This window comes from Prenolepis imparis, unplaced genomic scaffold (genome assembly GCF_030444845.1).
Source record: "Prenolepis imparis isolate NDT839.2.m4 unplaced genomic scaffold, iyPreImpa1.0 SCAF_7, whole genome shotgun sequence".
NCBI classification, from domain to species: Eukaryota; Metazoa; Arthropoda; class Insecta; order Hymenoptera; family Formicidae; genus Prenolepis; species Prenolepis imparis.
In genome coordinates this window covers 7,601,603-7,619,884 of record NW_028141165.1, presented here as the reverse complement: position 1 = coordinate 7,619,884, position 18,282 = coordinate 7,601,603, and the positions used below count along the sequence as shown (strand labels likewise).

General features: G+C 33.2%; 3 protein-coding genes across 4 annotated transcripts; 1 reads left to right on the top strand and 2 right to left on the bottom strand.

Moving 5' to 3' along the window:
* Positions 1-73: 73 nt before the first annotated feature.
* Positions 74-4,041, bottom strand: LOC145938188 (mitochondrial nicotinamide adenine dinucleotide transporter SLC25A51). 2 transcript variants are annotated; one of them, XM_083041629.1, is made up of 4 exons: positions 3,868-4,041; positions 3,344-3,614; positions 2,702-2,992; positions 74-2,027 (listed from the first exon to the last, which is right to left on the bottom strand). In XM_083041629.1, the coding sequence occupies exons 3-4, from the start codon at positions 2,846-2,848 to the stop codon at positions 1,308-1,310; spliced, it is 867 nt and encodes a 288-aa protein (XP_082897755.1). In that variant the 5' UTR covers positions 2,849-2,992; positions 3,344-3,614; positions 3,868-4,041; the 3' UTR covers positions 74-1,307. The 2 variants fall into 2 exon arrangements, with proteins under 2 accessions (XP_082897755.1, XP_082897756.1); XM_083041630.1 differs by lacking the exon at positions 3,344-3,614.
* A 214-nt stretch (positions 4,042-4,255) lies between these two features.
* On the top strand, positions 4,256-9,074 carry Acadvl (Acyl-CoA dehydrogenase very long chain). Its single transcript, XM_083041466.1, has 8 exons — positions 4,256-4,604; positions 5,423-5,630; positions 5,726-5,944; positions 6,127-6,555; positions 6,753-7,016; positions 7,448-7,804; positions 7,878-8,090; positions 8,397-9,074. The coding sequence occupies exons 1-8, from the start codon at positions 4,516-4,518 to the stop codon at positions 8,532-8,534; spliced, it is 1,917 nt and encodes a 638-aa protein (XP_082897592.1). The 5' UTR covers positions 4,256-4,515; the 3' UTR covers positions 8,535-9,074.
* On the bottom strand, positions 5,964-17,291 carry LOC145938089 (leucine carboxyl methyltransferase 1). The gene is made up of 5 exons (XM_083041467.1): positions 16,676-17,291; positions 14,761-14,944; positions 14,308-14,659; positions 13,959-14,214; positions 5,964-6,448 (listed from the first exon to the last, which is right to left on the bottom strand). Exons 1-4 carry the CDS (start codon positions 16,883-16,885, stop codon positions 14,010-14,012), a joined length of 951 nt encoding a protein of 316 aa, XP_082897593.1. The 5' UTR covers positions 16,886-17,291; the 3' UTR covers positions 5,964-6,448; positions 13,959-14,009.
* Positions 17,292-18,282: the final 991 nt, after the last annotated feature.

The window sequence follows — 18,282 nt, the reverse complement described above, 5'->3', positions numbered from 1 at the left end:
TTCATTCGGCGGGAATTTTGAGAGGATACGAAATATGAATATATCTATTATAGTTACAATAGAATAAAACCGCTTCCGAAATTATGTTATATTTTGCGTTACTTTTACATCTCCATGTGTCTCAGCGTCAGTACATAATATAAATATCCAGAGCGTAATATTTAATACTTATATCAAATTTTTGACATAATTTTTTCGACTATTTTATGTATATTAAATCATACAATTATAACATTGTATCAGATCACATCTCGTTGATCAAATTGTTGACTATGTTTCGTAAATTTATATCACACGTAAATTATATCACAAAATAAAAATACCATCATCATATATGCATGGTATAAAATTAATACCATATGAAAGAATATTGTTTCCCTTTTATTATTTTAAATAAGAAAATTCTTCGATATTTTTACATTATATAATATCACATATGTATTATTGCAATAATAAATATCGAATATTTCTCTTTTCCTTACTTTTTTGGATTATTCAAATATTTTGACACACAATGTCATATTACACATTACAAATCGTACCACTGAATTTTAGTGATATCTCAAATTTTAGACATCTCAAAATTCAGAGACTTTCCACAGAGTATTCCTGTATTCCTGTAACTATAATCAGAGAATTTTTATAAAGTATTTCAGTATAATTATGTACAATTTATGGAATAAACATAAAACATGGAATAATTATGTTTATATCATTTTATCAACCATGAAAAATATCATTTTTCTCAAGATTTAGAGCAATTGTTTAAATTTTATTAATTTAATTTTAATTTTTTCCACCTACTTATAAATTACGCACATTTAAAATATTTGAGTTAAAAAATTCACATCGTGAAAATTTATATTCAGTGTCATCAAAGATTAAATTATCAAAGATTTTTGTTTATCAAATTATTAGTTACACCTATCTATGATTTGTGTGTGTATATACAAATCATTCAATTTTTTTTGTAAATAAAAAAATGTTTTTTTAAATCCATCTAGCGTGAATTATTCTTATTCATTAAAAAGAAACTAGATCAGTCTGATTATCTCCAAACACCTATTAAAATTAGATAGATAAATTTTTTACATAAATATAATTAAATTTATAAATACATATTTATAAATTTCTTTCCTATGTGCAATCCTGTATATTTATAGCAGGAAGCGAATGTGCGACCGCGATATTTACATCTTTCTACAAAGAGTACAATTTCCTACTGTTGTCTAAAATATCAGTATATAGCGAGACGTGAAATAAATTTGCTAAATAAAAATAGGAAATAAAGATACTTTTCTTCTCCATTAAACGATTTCAAAGAAAATACTCTTCAAGAAATCGTACGATGCGTTTATCACACCCCAACTAATGAAAGACCTCATGTAGTTCAAGTGTACGCCCTTGTAAAAAGAAGCTAAACTTCGATCTCTGGCGATATATGTATCGCGGATCACAACCTGAAATTTCTCAAAGCTGCCACCAATTTTTGTCTGCATGTGTATCTTTATTACATTCATCGGATAGAACACTGTACTGGTGAAGCCACCGATGAGCGCACCGCTGACAAAGTTCGTCAGCAGTGAATCCTGTTCGCCCATCAACGCCTTCGACTGATCTCGCAGAGTGAAGAACATTAGATTGGACAAGCCGTTTCTGTATATGATAGGAACCATGCCGCGATAACACTCGGACACGCCGTAATTCGTCAATAGATACCTGAACGCGTGGGACGTGTTCTTAAATTTGTTGTGATATCGCCAATCCTGCAGCAGCGTTTGTACTCTCTCGAGCGGCATCAGCACAGCTTCCACCGTGCCGGCTATATTCGCCGCCAGTACCTTAGCCAGCACGTCGTTTTTCGTGAGTAAGCAGAATCTCTGTTTGCATCCTTCGTATGTGCTGAACATTAGACTAAGGGATAAGGTCTTTTGGCACAGAGGTGGTAAGATTCCACGATACAGCAATCGTATTCCCTCTTGCGATATCTGCCCAACCGCAGCACTCACTGGTACTCCTTCCAAAATCTGTGTCGTAACAGAAATAATTTTTATACCGATGATCAAATGTGTTTCAAGGTATCGACTTAAATTTTATACAATTTTACAATTATAGAAATCTTATATCTTGATTTTTTAGATATTTTTATTCAAAATTCTAGGTAAAATTAGAGAATTTTTACATGCAATTTTGTAAAATAAGGTTTTTATTGTGTACATTTTTTTAATGCACAAATCACTTTCACTCGTAAGAAAAATTAAGAGCCACTTCAGAATTTCAAATGTTAAATTTAAAAATATACTTAAAACCACTGAGTGGCTTTCATAAGATAAATACTTTTTATTTGCCAAACATTTGTATTTTTTATCGCTTAAAAATAACAATGAAAAATGTATACAGCATATTCAATATTTTGCTAAAATATTGAATATAATATAAACAAAAAGTATACATATATATATATTTATAATATATTTTAAACATATAATTTACAACTTGACCAATCTACAAATGTATATTGTTAAATGCATGTAAGAATAAAATTATCAGAGAGAATTTTCTTAAAAATTGAGTCTCAATAAAATTCTATAAGAATTTCCTAATAAAAATAAATTTCTAAGAAAGATTTTGCAGAGTATAAACACCTTGTGTTATCATAATGTGCAGAGAAATGTTTATTAGAGTTATTTGAGTTACATACCTGTCTGAATATGACTTTATTAAGTGGGAAAGTGACACTGACGTTGATGACAGCAGCTCCCCAGCCGCAAATAAATTCCTTGAGATCATCATTTTTGATTTTCAAAATTGAATACAACGAAAGCTTCTGCGACGTAACGTTACTCATATTAGTATAATTTTTAGAAACACCAGAAACATCCAGGAGAGAGAGAATATTCAATTGTCCTAATTTTAAATGTATTCTCCCTTTTTACATACTTGTCCAAAGATATTCGTGGCAAATTGCATACTGAATTAGGCATATTTTTATCTGAAAGAATAAAAAACAAAGATTAGCTAATTATCAGTATTCAAGTCTCTCGCTTTTTAGATTTCACACTTGTATCAGCGAATTATCATGAATTATCTGAGAATTAATCTGAAGTAATTATATTTTTATATTCAATTATTACATTATTGATATTTTCTTACAAAGAAATGTAGTAATTTCAATGTACATAAATCTACGATATATTAGACCATATGTATCTTCGCCATCATTTAATTAGCAATTAAAAAGTAATCATTTTGTATTCGAAGAGAGTGAAAAAAATCTTAGCGCGAATTAAATAACCTAATCGTACCGCGTGCCGGATTTCTGACACATCAATTTCCGACTTACGTATTTAAATTTTCGTTTCGCCCCATTCAACCCATAGCTTCAAGTATTTACATATTTACTTCAGGTATTAACGATGCTGAAACTACACTTTAGCACTCGTTATATCGCACACTCATCATCATTGTGGGGATATGTGTGTGTCGCCGCCATATTGTCTATCAGCTGATCAACCTTCGATCACAGCTGATAAGCGGCTACGTTTATATGAATTAGCAACCAATTCCACTATTTAAATGCATAATATTCATAACATTAAAATACTTCCTGATAGCTGGAAAAAAATACAAAGAGTCAGAAAACTCTTTACTCTTTGTCTCTTTTTTTTATATTTACTACCTGAAGTAAAAACATGCTCAACTTGCACTTGTACACACAGGAAATGTTTTTTAATAATTTATTTATAAATTTATAATAATTTTTAAAATAATTGTATTTATCAATTTAAACAGTGAAATTAATTGTGAATTATTATTTATTTTCATTACAATTCATAAAGTACGAAGTTATTTTATAATTGTACCAACCAATCGACGAATTCCTGACAAAGTAGCGATCCATCCAATATGTGTGTGTCCTTTTCTATATGAATTATGACTTCAGTATTACATCACTAGGTTTGTTACAAAGTTCAGGTTGAGCTAGTGTTGCCAATTTCAAATCGTGCAACACGGGACGGGAGACGGGAGACGGAAGAGAGAGAGAGCGCGTGTCGATGTGCGCGGTGCGTTCGACTTTTAACCTTCAAGTGGCGCAGCGTCACGCGGTCGGAATTTGGTGCGCGGAGTGGGGAGTAGGGAGTGGGGGGTGCATGGTGGGGGATGCGCCAGGGCGCCGCGCGCACCCCCCCACTACGCACCCCCCACTCCCTACTCCCACTCCGCGCACCAAATTCAGACCGCGTTACGCTGCGCCACTTGAAGGTTAACAGTCGAACGCACCGCGCACATCGACACGTGCTCTAATCATTTGTATTTTATATATTCTATGATTGCGCGACATGAAATTGGCAACACTGGGTTGAGCCAGTTCCACGTTCCACGCCAACTGAGCAGTCGTTCGTGTCATTTGCGCACAAATATCGCGATTGTTGCCTCCTGCGAGTGAAGTGAAAGCAATTATCATCGATAATAATCACACATTATTATCAGTGAATAAATACAAGTATCCAAATAATGTTTCGAGTTACCAAGACGCTCTCGTCAGCGCCTAGAAACCTTAATAAAGTTCTGGAAACGTCTTTAGGAACTTGGATTACACCAAGGTAAAGCATCAAATCGTTTCTTCAATTCGAACAACCTGTTGCTTAAACAAACTTCGAACTGTCAAATTACGTGAATTATTTTTCAACTCAATTAATACGACTTCATATTTCGTCCATATGGTCCTTTTAATCGAGTTTAAATTATAAAAATTACTCCAATATATGCGGGTTGACATTGACATTACACGTTTGTTTATTATTACGTAGGGTAAATATTTGTGTTTTTTTAAACGAATCGCGATAAGAGATTCGCACAGCTTGCAAAATTCAAAAATTTATATCCAACATATTTTTGTATCGATGGTATTTTTAGTTACAAGTTACATATGCGTTCAATATATATATGTGGACTTTGGACTTCGACCTCTCACTGTGCTTATATATACATGTGCGCGGATTGTCAAGCATGTTATGCATATGTCATGCGTACGTCATATATTGATATGTTAAAATATGTTTATCAATTGTTTATCTACAGCAATTGAGAATTACTTGATCTATGATCGTTACATTATAAATAAGATGAAAGATAAATAGAAAGCTCATTGCATATGTGTTCTAAGATAGAATAATCCTTGAACACATTTATTATCAAGTTGTTGTATATTTAAGAAAATTAATTTATTTATTAGCAAATTGGTTTATATTATATTTAAAAAATAGAAATATTAAATATATAAACATATATTAAATATAAAATATTAATTTATATTTAAGGAAATATAATGGCTAAAAAAATAATTCTCAATAAATGATAATTAGGAATAATAATTGCATATAATGATATTAACACTTACATGCAACACATATATGTTTAGATGTTTGGCTACGCAAGCTGCAGTGAAACCGCTCAAGCAGGAAAGACCGCAGGAAAGTGCCGCCACAAAGGAGTCTCAATCTTTCACCATGAATATGTTCCGTGGTCAATTGCAGTTGAGTCAGGTGTCTCCATTTCCGGAAGCCATGAACAAGGAGCAAACCGATATGCTAAGACAGCTCATTGATCCTGTGCAGAAGTTCTATGAGGTAAATATCTCTTTAAGCAGTATAATACAGCAGCAAAATATAAGAGTACGTAAAGATGTTTATTACTAAAGATGTTTATTTGCCTCTTCTATTAGAATGTAAATGATCCGGTTAAGAACGATCAGAACGCATGCGTGGACGAAAAAACAGCAGCTGCTCTTTGGAAAATGGGCGGATTCGCTTTGCAAGTGCCCGAGGAATTTGGCGGACTAGGACTGACAAATACTCAGTACAGTCGAATCGTTGAAATATGCGGCTATTACGATTTGGGTTTGGGTATCATGCTCGGCGCGCATCAGAGTATAGGATTCAAGGTAAAATTCTCTTCACATCTTCTTCTTTGGTTGTTTTACTTTATTTTCCTCTGACACATATTTCTATTATTTTTTTTTCTGATAAGCTGAATATAATATACGTTCTCTCATTTCTTCCTCTGTCTTTCTGACATCTTCTGTTCAATCAACTTTGTATGTACACACTTTGTCTATTATTTTAGGGTATACTCCTGTACGGCACTCCGGAACAAAAGGCCGAATATCTTCCCAGGGTCAGCAACGGCGAGTACGCCGCTTTTTGTCTGACAGAACCGAGTTCCGGTTCTGACGCCGGCTCGATACGTTCACGCGCGATCAAGTCCGCGGACGGGTCGCACTACGTTCTCAATGGCAGCAAGATCTGGATATCAAATGGCGGTATCGCCAACATCATGACCGTCTTCGCGCAAGTGCCCCTCAAGGATCCGAAAACGGGCGAAATGAAGGAGAAGGTGACGGCTTTCATCGTCGAAAGAGGATTCGGTGGTGTCACCAGCGGACCGCCTGAGAAAAAAATGGGCATTAAATGTAGCAACACGGCGGAGATTTACTTCGAGGACGTCAAAATTCCGGCCGAGAATCTCCTCGGCAAGGAGGGCGAAGGTTTTAAGGTAACAATAAAAATTGTCATTTCTGTAACATTATGAATTGTTAAGAAAAAAAAAGAGTTAAGCAGTATGTTTTTTAATATACTATCTACTTATATTATACTTTTATAACATGTATATAGAAAATAAGTATAATATAACATATATATATTTTTTTTTCTTATTTGTAAACTTAAATGTTGCATCAATCATAATTTCAGGTTGCGATGAATATTCTGAATAATGGTAGATTTGGTATGGCCGCGTGTCTCTCCGGTACCATGCGTTACTGTCTCAACAAGGCCCTGAATCACGCGACGCAACGCGTGCAATTTGGTCGTACATTAGACAATTACGGCACCATACAGGAAAAGTTGGCGCGTATGGCTATACTACATTACATCACCGAGTCTCTCGCATACGCAATTTCTGGTAACATGGACTTAGGAAGCCAAGATTATCACCTAGAAGCAGCAATTTCGAAGGTAATTCTCCTGTCACTTGGTTAATTTGATTTATCTAAACAAGATAATAATTATAAAGATTTACAAAATTACAATAAATCTCTTCAATAGAAAGATACAATACATAAACACTTTGCATTCGAAAATATATTATTAGAAAAATATTAAAAAACCATTAAGATTTCCAAGTTACCAGGATTCTGTAAAATAACTTTGGCATGATTCATTTGATAGAGGAAAAAAAACTCGCTAGAGAATAAAAAGATTGTCTCTTCATTATCTTATCTAGCCAGTTTTTCCCTCATACAATAAATATTTATTTTATAATACAAAAACTATGTAGAAACGATATACGCAGACGATAGAAACGAAATCTAATATAATTCTATTATTGACAAATAAATTTATTCGTCGCCTATATTATGCATTCATAAATCTTTCTTGTGTTGCAGTGTTTCGCATCCGAATCCGCGTGGACGGCCTGCGACGAAGCTATTCAGATCTTAGGCGGTATGGGTTTCATGGCTGAAGCCGGTTTGGAGCGTGTGTTGCGCGATCTGCGGATATTCAGAATCTTCGAAGGTACAAACGACATTTTGCGTCTGTTCGTGGCGCTCACCGGGATCCAGTACGCTGGCAGTCACTTGAAAGAACTGCAGAAAGCCTTTAAGAATCCCACGGCGAATCTAGGGCTGATCTTCGAGGAAGCTACCAAGCGAGCGACCAGAGCGATCGGTTTAAGATCGCCGCCTACCTTTGGAGATTCAGTTCATCCGAGATTGGCGGAGAGCGCCGCGCTTTGCTCGAAGGTAAAATAATAAACGATGAGCTAAAATCTTGTATAATGTAGGTTTGTATTTAAAAAAAAAAATGCAATTGCAGAGCGTGGAGACCTTTGGTCAAGTGATAGAGAGCGTTCTTATTAAGTACGGACGAGGTATTGTAGAGGAACAGTTTATCCTCAACAGGATCGCGCAGGCTGCTTTCGATACGTATACGATGGCGATTGTGCTGAGCAGGGCGACCAAATCGTTGAATAAGAATCTTCCTAGTGCGGAACATGAATTGTTAATGGCGGAAACTTGGTGCGCGGAGGTATGTGAATATATTTATATATCATTCTTTATTCTAACAGGATCAAAAACTGCCATCTGAATTTGTTTACAATCTTTCATTATAATCTTTTAATCTAGCGAATAAATTTTTAATGTACAAGAAGCATATTTAGAGAGTCCAATGTTAAACAATATTTCTTTGACAGGTGAATAGTAACCAAAAATTGATCATTTTTTTTATTCTGTCATGTTTTGAATGTTATTTGATTCTGCTAGAGAATGCGAGTAGTAATTTATTTTACAAGCATATTAAACGCTATATTTAATATTGCATTATTTTGTATAGGCGTCCAACCGGGTTGCACACAATCTGAATCAAGTTAATTCTGGCAAGCACTTGGACATCTTTAGTAAATTGAGTAAAATTTCGAGGAACGTATGCGACGTCGGCGGGTGCGTGCAATTGAATCCTCTGGGCTTTTAAGGATATTGTACATTTATCTTGTAAGAAACGACTTATTTATTTTTTAGTTATAATAATCTATGTTGAATATAAAGAATAGGAATTGCTCTTTGCAGGGATGAGAAAAAAGATGTTTTTATTTCATATTCTTTCTCATAATTCAATTATATATGTATAAGTTGATATGAATTTAGTTGATTAAGTAAAATAAGTAAATCTATAGATTTCAAAAACTTGTATTTTATAAATATGCATCATATATTGTAAGTGGAACGTGTGCGCAAAGTAAAAATAGCGAAACTTCAAAATTAATAAAATATAAATATAAAAGAGTCAAGAAATGTAAAACGGTTAAGAATATTGTATACAAAAACTTGTGATCAATTATATTTTCCATAAAAATTCTTTATGCACATATAATTTCAAGCAATGAACAATGCAACTAGTAAACTCGTTAAGGTGTAAAGCATAAAGTGTATCATGTAAATATAAAATTATGTATTTTTAATAGTCTCTTTATACGAAACGACGATTCCAAATAAATAATCATACAAACATCTACTTGAAGTTTCCTTTTTTTGGATGTTGTTTATTTATATATATATATATATATATATATATCCATCATTTTTGTTAAAATAATAAAAATAATTATTTAATATATAGATCACACGATGTATTAAGTCGTCTTTTACATAATAAATTAAATGAAAGACTTTAAATGGGAGAAGTGTATCGTGTTACAGCATATATATATATATCTTATATCTTATACATTTAAAAATATTTATATATAATTTAATATTATATCGTAGCTGCTCTCTTTTCCCACTTAAAGAAACTCTTTATAGCATGAGACATATGAAAGAAATGTATCAAACAGGAAGCTACAATCATTAATAATAATATAATCAATCGCTCGTTTTTCTCTCTAATCGTTAAATGCATAATTTAACAATATCACAATTATGCGAATATTAAGATGCACAATTTTTCCATCGTACTTATCCATAATAAGTGGAAGCACACTGTGTGTATATGTGTGTGTGTGTATCTATATACATGTATATATAGTTATAGATATTTATTTAGATTATAGATATCTATACATATATATAGATTTTTTGTATCTTATTCTTTTTCAAAGTGTGTAACATCCGTGTACATGAGATTAATACTTTATATAAAACGAAATTGAGGCGAAGAAACATGAAGCTGCACGCACAATCCGCACAACACGATTGCGTTACTTTAAGTTTGAGAATCAAATTATCTTGCCAATTTCCGATTTCTCGCACTTTATGAAAATATGTTAAGTAAAACAAATTTTTCGAATATGCGACCCTTTTTTTTAACAGTAAAGTTCTAGCAAAGTGAAATTCGTTGTTTATACAGACAAAATTAAATTAGAATTTCTAATTGAATAATATAATAAAAAATGTATAATTAATTGAACGAATGTTATTGCTAGACATTTAAAATAAACGTTATAGATTTCTTATGTAAAAAATGATATAAATGAGTTGTAATTTTTAAGAGTCAACAAGTGCACGTGAAAATTGCGAATTCGCCGAGTTTCAATGAGCTTTGAAATCTCGCTCAATTTTCATAGTGGCAGTGCTTTGCTCGAATTCTCGCGACGACATCCGCTAAATGCGAGATTCGAAGAGAGCTTTCGATTCTCAAACTTGAAGCCGACTTGAACACATGACGAGCGTTCGAATAAAATTAGTCAATTTTACCTCAAAAACTTACTGACTTATACATGACACTAATGAAACTAATGCGAAAGGTGGGGATTGTTTTTCTACGTGCAAAGAAGGCAACATGTTGGGCGAGGGAGGCGGGGATTTTATACCTACGAACGTTGATAGACATCGTAACAATGTGGCTGCAATTTTTTTTTGTTAACTTCTGAGAAAAATAGAACATCTGAGAGAGTATTCTCTTTATACGTGTTCGTTACTCCAGGTATGTTATTTTACTCGTTGATGGGATGAGAGATCGAAAAATCACCTATACAGTCTCTACGTAACTATTCGGCAAAATGCGTATTTTGCTTTTAAATCTAATAAATTACCGTTGTTCACATAATGCTAGAAATATAGGGATAAAAAGATCAAAATAGAATAAAAGATGTTGATTATAGAAATATGGGTCTGTTATAGTAATCTAGTGAATCGAAAAATAGGACACTTTTTAATGTAAAATTTTTATTTAAACAAATAATAGACAAATAGTAATCATTTTTTAAAAGAATATATTTTTAATGATATTTAATAATGATAATGATTTAATAAAGTAAAATTTTTAAAAATGCAAAAGATATTGAAAGATATTGAAATAGAATAATAGTATTCGAAATTAGATATATGCATCTGACTAAGATTAAGTCTCGATAAATTATATAAAATAAAAAGTAGTATTTTTTCATATTTATATAATTTGTACTTTTCAATTCACAGGGGAGTTTTGTAAAATTTATGCAAATTATTTTGCAAGATTAGATACCTCTAAACTCTAAACTTAAGAATTGAGTTTACACAAAATAAAATGTTCTTTATTCTTTTTTTTTCTTTTTATAAGAAAAAGATATAAATTTGAAAATTATGTTCTTCTCTGTTTCAATATCTTTTGCAATTTTTCTTCTTCATTTTATCATTTAAAAAATATATTTTTTTAACAAAAACGTTTGTATCTATTTATAAATAAAAATTTTAATGTTAAACAGTATCCTATTTTTCGATTCTATAGACTAGTATAATTCCTTAATACACAGGACTGGGAAGTCACCGTCGTTTATATCTGAGGCGTGATCGCCAAAATCACATGTACATACTATTACACACACAATACTGTACAATATCATTATAACGCAATCATTCCAATCCGGTAGGCCGTCAAACTTGAGGAAAACAATCGGTGTCCCTTTATTAATACTTGACAGACGATCTCAGCAATCACGCTTCACTTTACCTATCGTGTAAACGACGATAAAGTCCGAGTTTTGCTTGTTGGAGCACTTTGTATCTATATATTATATATATAAAAAAATGATTTCAATATGTTTATAATATCTCCTCCTTATTATCCTTAGATTGAATACACATGCGTAACCCTGATATTCCTCAATATATGAAAATAAATCTTTGTGACCTTTGATCCTTCACACTACCGTTCTATGACCTGCTTAAGTATAGTAACGTACATACACTCACTTTGTATTGGTGTTGAGAAAAGAAGCGGAGCAACTATTATATTATATGCAACAGCGTATGTCATTAAAAAAAGAAAAAACAATTCAACCGATCGTATTTTTATCGAAGAACATCGGCACGCAGTTCTTTTTTACATTCGCAATTAATGCAAGCGAAGATAATAAGTTCGACATCTACGAGCGAATAAGTGAAATTAATCGAGAAGATATATGTATATACATCGCCGATTTTTTCTTTCCAGGCTGATGTGCTGTCCACAAAGAGTATTTAAGTACTTGCTCGATTGCTTAAAGTCTTACTTTCGTTGTGCTTCATGCTTTTATGCTTTTATTATCTTAAATAATCGATCACACGCATCTGATACGAGACTGATAATCGCTTATAATCGCAATTTATATAATCGTAATACTAATCTCGTTTTTTCTCACGACTCAATATGTGATTTGTAATCTCTAATACTTAATATACATTCAAAGATCGGATCTCGCGGAATAATTTTACACCATCTCCGTCACAGATTTTCGTGTATTAATTCAAAGAAGTTGAAATTCTATGTGAATGTCAGAAAAATATAGTTTTATGTTCGTAATGAATGGTAAAATACAGAATCTAGATAAAAAATATAAAATCGTTTCTCTTTAGCTGTACTTTCTACATATTTTTCTTTACATTTTTGTTTCTTTTCGCACAGCAAAAACAGATTTAGCGTCTATAATTACAAAAATTATTTCCTGCAACTATAATACAAAATGTTAAACTTTATATATTAAAATGAGATTGCAGGTGGATAATAAACGAAATGGTGAAAAAAAATGCGTAACGAGCGTGTTGGACTGATCTTCGATGATATCTCGTAATATAATAAATTACTCTGCGCATTACTATCGCGCTATTTGGCCGCACATACACAATTATATAACTATAGCGATCTATAATAATTATAATATCGATCGTGAACTTTATACATGAAAAATCTGCAATAAGAAGCGAGACTTAATCGATCTTTTGCAGAGATAGAATTTGTTATACATTATACACAAAATTCAAAGATACGTAAATGTAAAATTAAGGTGACTGGAAACCTCTGCGAAAGGACATCAAGATTATCCGATCATTATTATTAACTAGCGCCACATCTTCAACATGGAGAATTTTACAATGTCTCGTTTTACAGCAGTCATTAAAAAATAGTATTCATGATGCGCTTAATGGAGGACGAAGAATATACTCGAAGCATATACAAAAATTATTACGGCAAACTGTTTGAAAGGTGAAAAAGTTAAAAGTATCCGAATCCTATCGATTAAGCGCAATTTAAAAATTATTAATTTTCTGCTGTCGATTGGTATATATTGCAAGTAGAGATGTAAAAAAACCTTTTCTTAAAAAAAAGAGTTGAAAAAAATCGTTTTTTCATTAAAAAATACAAATTGTTTTTTAAATTATTTTTTTTTAATATAATTTTTTTTTTCTTTGTTTTTTGTTAACATAATAAAAAAAGCTAAAGTTCTTATATAGGTTCTTATATTGAGAGGAAAAAAGAGAGAAAAAGTTTAAGCGAACCAGCAAGTGTGTTTGAGGAACAGTATCTATTTCAAGTAACAGTTTCAATCTGTTTAAATCCGAATCGAAGATAATTACCGAAAGAACGAAAAAATTAACTATACACAAAAAATAGAAGAATGCGGACTGCGGTATCAATCTCGATTTCGATGTCGCGTTAAAGGCCTAAAGGAGGCTGGATATAGCATCGATACACGCGCGAACATGTATAATATCTCCTTTTAGGCATAAATTTTAAACGCACTTTCTGTTTTATAAGTTTTATATGACATTTGGAAAAGAACAATCCTCTCATAGCCGGCAGGTTTTATCACTTGTCACATGTAAGATGTAAGAAACTTTTAACAGGAAGGATACATTTCTATTTAAGAAAACGCATCGTTATAAAAAAAAAATCATCTTTACTTAGAACATACTAAGTTAAACTTTATATATCAAACTCGAATTTTCATCTGTTATTCAAATCTATATCTAAAAAGTTAAAAATAATGAAAAATTAATTTGTACTAATAAAAATATAAAGATATCTGAAAAAGATGAAAAAAAACTTTGTCACGAAAACTGTTTCTTTATAAAAAAAACAATTTGTATTTTTCTATTTACATCTCTAATTGCAAGTAATTAACAAGACTTCGTCGAGTTAGGAATTATATGATGTCATTACCTGGAGTAACTCGCAAGAGAGGACACAGAGAGGAAGAGTTGTTAGGTTCATCTAACCCTGTGCTATAGACAGATTTTTGAATGTTTGTCCGTTCCAAGCGATGGCGATACAATAGTGCTGAAGTAGCTGGGTGAGGAGTTCTCGTTCGTCCAGCATCTCTATGTGCTCGATTCGACTATGATCCATTACAGGCAGTGAATCATAAACCTCCACCATCGTCCACGCGCTCGTGCCCTCCCAATTGTTTATGGTAAAGCTGCGAGTAAATTGAAATAAAAACAAATTATCGGTCTGGTCGATCATTGTTGTACCGAGATAAAGGAATGCGTAAAGGTATGTAAATATTTACCGCCTTTGTTGAGTTTCCAACGACTCGCAGTCCTCCACGCCTGCCAATAAGCACCCGCGGCTACGAAGATTCGACAGCATGACTTGGCCGAATTTATCCTTCATGTTCACCTGCTCGTAGCTCACGAAGAGGCTGTTTGGAAACTTGCCCGCTAGCCATTTCAACAGCGACGAGGTCGCGCTAGCATCTACATACACTAGAACACATTCTGCGAGGAACATGGTGGGTAGATTAAAATTGACTTCGGCCTGAGTCAGCTTGTTATTCAACTCCGCTATGTGCCGAAGATCTGTACCGACTAGATGGTAATTCGCGGCGTGCAGCTCCGTGGTCGAAAATCGGATCTCTCCGTCTGAAAAAAACAATTTACGTGGAGAAGATGTATATATAGAGAGCGTATAGATAACTTTTTTTAGATAACGAGATAATAATATCGTGTGCGTCCCGAGATACCTTCGGTGTTTAACATATCGATTAATTGTTTGTGCTTCTTGATGTGATAACATTTCTTCGCAGTTATGCTGGGAAAGTCGAGTTCTACGAAGTTCGCCGGACTGTTCCCCGCCTCCCTTAGCCTCCAGTAGAGTGTGTCAAAACCAGAACCCAAGTTTATGATCTGACCCTTACCGCCAGACAACTGCACAAATGTGAAAAAAATATTCTGTTAAAGACTAATAATATTAAAATAAGAACAATACATAAATATTAATTTTTTCAATTTTTTAATATATGTTGTAAACATATATTTTCTCTCTCTTTCAATCTTTCACGCTTTATAATAATTATGTAGACATAAACAAGATATATATATCTATATTTTAATATTAATCACTAATATTTATAGAATCGGTTTTATAAATTATAGTGCAATATTATAATATTTTCTGAAATTAATTTCTTATTCGTATTTTAATTATTTTATTGAATAATCATTATGTATCAATATATATTGAAATAAAAAAATCATACTACGTTAAAACTAATAATATTAGTAACAGCAAAATACATATTTTCTATTTTTTATAATATATGTCATAAATACATATTTTCTGTCTTACATTTTATAATTTTATGTACATGAGCATATTTATATTTTAAAAATATTAATCAATAATTATAATTTATAAAATCTGTTTTATAAATTATAATAGTACAACACACACATTATATATAATATTTCCTGAAATAATAAAATTGATTTATTATTCGTTTTTTAATTATTTTATTTATTATAATCAATATATTGAAATTCTTGCTTTCATCGGACTTGTGAAAATCAACTTTAAAAGAGAGTTCTAATTCGTGGCAACATTTTCATCAAAGAGAAATTAATATAAATTAAAAACTTCTCAAGAAAATTAAATTTACTTAATATTAAACTGCCATTATACTGTCTCAGAGAACAGATTAAAAGGCCATTTTATCGCATTATAGGAAATGATTGATTTTTCGTTTTTATGCTCACGATTAGCTATATAAATAAATGTATATATATATACATATATATATGTATACACGCGCGCACACATCTCTTCCCTCTTTTACTCTCTTCGTGTTTGGATCGCGGATTAACGGGCAAATTCGAGGCAAAATAACTTCAAAGCCGGGGACAAATATTTGTTTATGTACATATACATACTTTTATCCCGCTATATTTTTTTACGCCGTCAAATATTTCGCCGGCTCTCGCCGGTGCCAAATCTCTGGAAATCCGCGAGACACGAGGAGAAGCCGCACGCAGCGCGTTTTTCATTGACCTATATATTGGCGCACTGGCGGTCGCGATAAAAGCGGGGAACCTCACGGGAATTAGGACAGGGCCTCGGCCGTCGTCGGGTCGGGTCAAGGTTTCCCGCCGCTGCACGTCCCTGCTCTGCCCGGATCAGCTGTATCCCGCCCCCTTCCGAGTCCCGCGTCCCCCTCTCTCCCTCCGCAACGCGATTGTTTCCTATTCGCGTTCTAGGTTATACACGCGCTCCTTCTGCACCCTCTGTACGTTAGCGATAAAAAAATCCTCCCCGCTTATCAAATATACGTTTTTGATACGCACTTTTGCACGCGCGAGAGCGAGATGGATGTATATCGCGGAAAGCGCGGATGTAAAGTAAGCTCTAGAGGAGGGAAGGAAAACGCGAAAGGTGCAGAAGGTGCAGAAAGTTCAGAAAGTGCAGGAGGAAGAAACGAACGTTGCCCAGTGTTTGAGAGAGAAACCGTTCTCTTTTCAAATGCATTATGTACGTCTTCTCTCGATCGGATAAATAAACGAGTCTGATAAATGGATGCGAGAGAGAAAGAGAAAAAAGTGTAGGAGACACGAAGACGATGACGGACGCGCGATGTATATATTAACGCGTCGATGCTGTCTCACCTTGAGGAACTTGTCGACGAAGAGCTCGATGCCCTTGACTCTGGCGTAGTAACCGCGATTGATCTCGGGCGCCTTCCGGGCGGTCTGCTTGACGAAGAGGCTGATGAACGGGTCGCACCAGTAGCCGAGCTGCACCGCGTAACGCTTGCACTCGCTGGCGTCGTCGTTGGTGGCCTGTATGGCCTCATCGTCCGCCATATCCTTGATCATCACACCGGCGCCGGGAATAGAGTCTCTAGATAGAGACGGGACTCGCTCTCTCACTATTTCTGTCTTTCTCTCTTTTTTTCGCACACTCACTCTCTCTCTCTTATATTCTCTTTTTTTTCTTCCTTTCTTTCCCTCTTTCTCTCGCTCAGATGGAAACGATCATTCTATCACTCGGAGTTTCGCGCGCGGACATCCCGGAGAGATCGAGCGGACGATGATCATGTATCTGTCACTCGCGGCGCACTACTACGCCACCGCCGGCCATACTGCACCGTCTGTTCCCGCAGTGCTGCACCACGCGACTACACCTGCGCGCGCAGGAGCGGCGCTGCGACGTTGGGCGCCCTCTTCAATTTTTTTCTTTTTGAATTTTGAAACTCTTGAATTTTTCCGTCTGAAAGAAATTTGTATTTTAATTCGACATATCTTTTAGTTTTATAGTAGAAATATATATAGATCTTTATAATAGATATTATATAAGTATACAACATATATCATATAAATATATTATATAAATATAATAAATATTAAATGTTTACAATAGATTTTTTTAGATATTCATGTAGAAAAGTGATATTTTAATAAAATATTTGGCACAATTTTTTAGGTTTAGTCAAAATATATATAGATATTCACAATAAATATTATATGGATATAATATATATTATATAGATGCAATAAATATTTTTTGCATTCGTGTGGAAAAGCGATATTTTAATTAAATATTTGAGACTATCTTTTAGTTTTAGTAGAAATGTATATAGATCTTTACAATAAATGTCATGTAGATATTTATTATATAGATACAATAATATATATATTATATATAGATATAATCGATATATATTATATAGATGTTTTTAATAATAGATATTTTTTTTGTGTGGAAAAGCGCGACTATATCCAGACAGCCGAGTCTGTCGAAGAACAGATCTTGCGGAAAGTGTGAATTTTATCAACAAAATTGCCAGCGAAAATCTAAACAGGATCTGCTTTGCTGCTAATCTGTATCTCTATTAATAGATCTTAATAAATTTCTGTCTGACAAATTTGCAAAATTTCCTCTCATGCGCGAACTGATTCGACTGTCTGAGACAATATAATAAATTTCTCACATTTTATTAATGATATAAGTCTTGTTACAAATTTTGCACTGTAAGTGCATCTTTGGAGTATCTCCTATCACTTTTTCTTCTTTCAAACATTTAGATCGATAACAAAATTACATTATTATATATATGTAGAAGTCTTCTCTTTGTTTAATTATTATATTAAAAAGCCTTCAATTGTATTACATACTATATTGTAGTGAATTACGCGGTTTTCTTGAAAGAATAAAGAGCTGTGCACATTTAAAAAAAATGATTTGGTTTGCTTATAAATCTAAATCAGAGTAA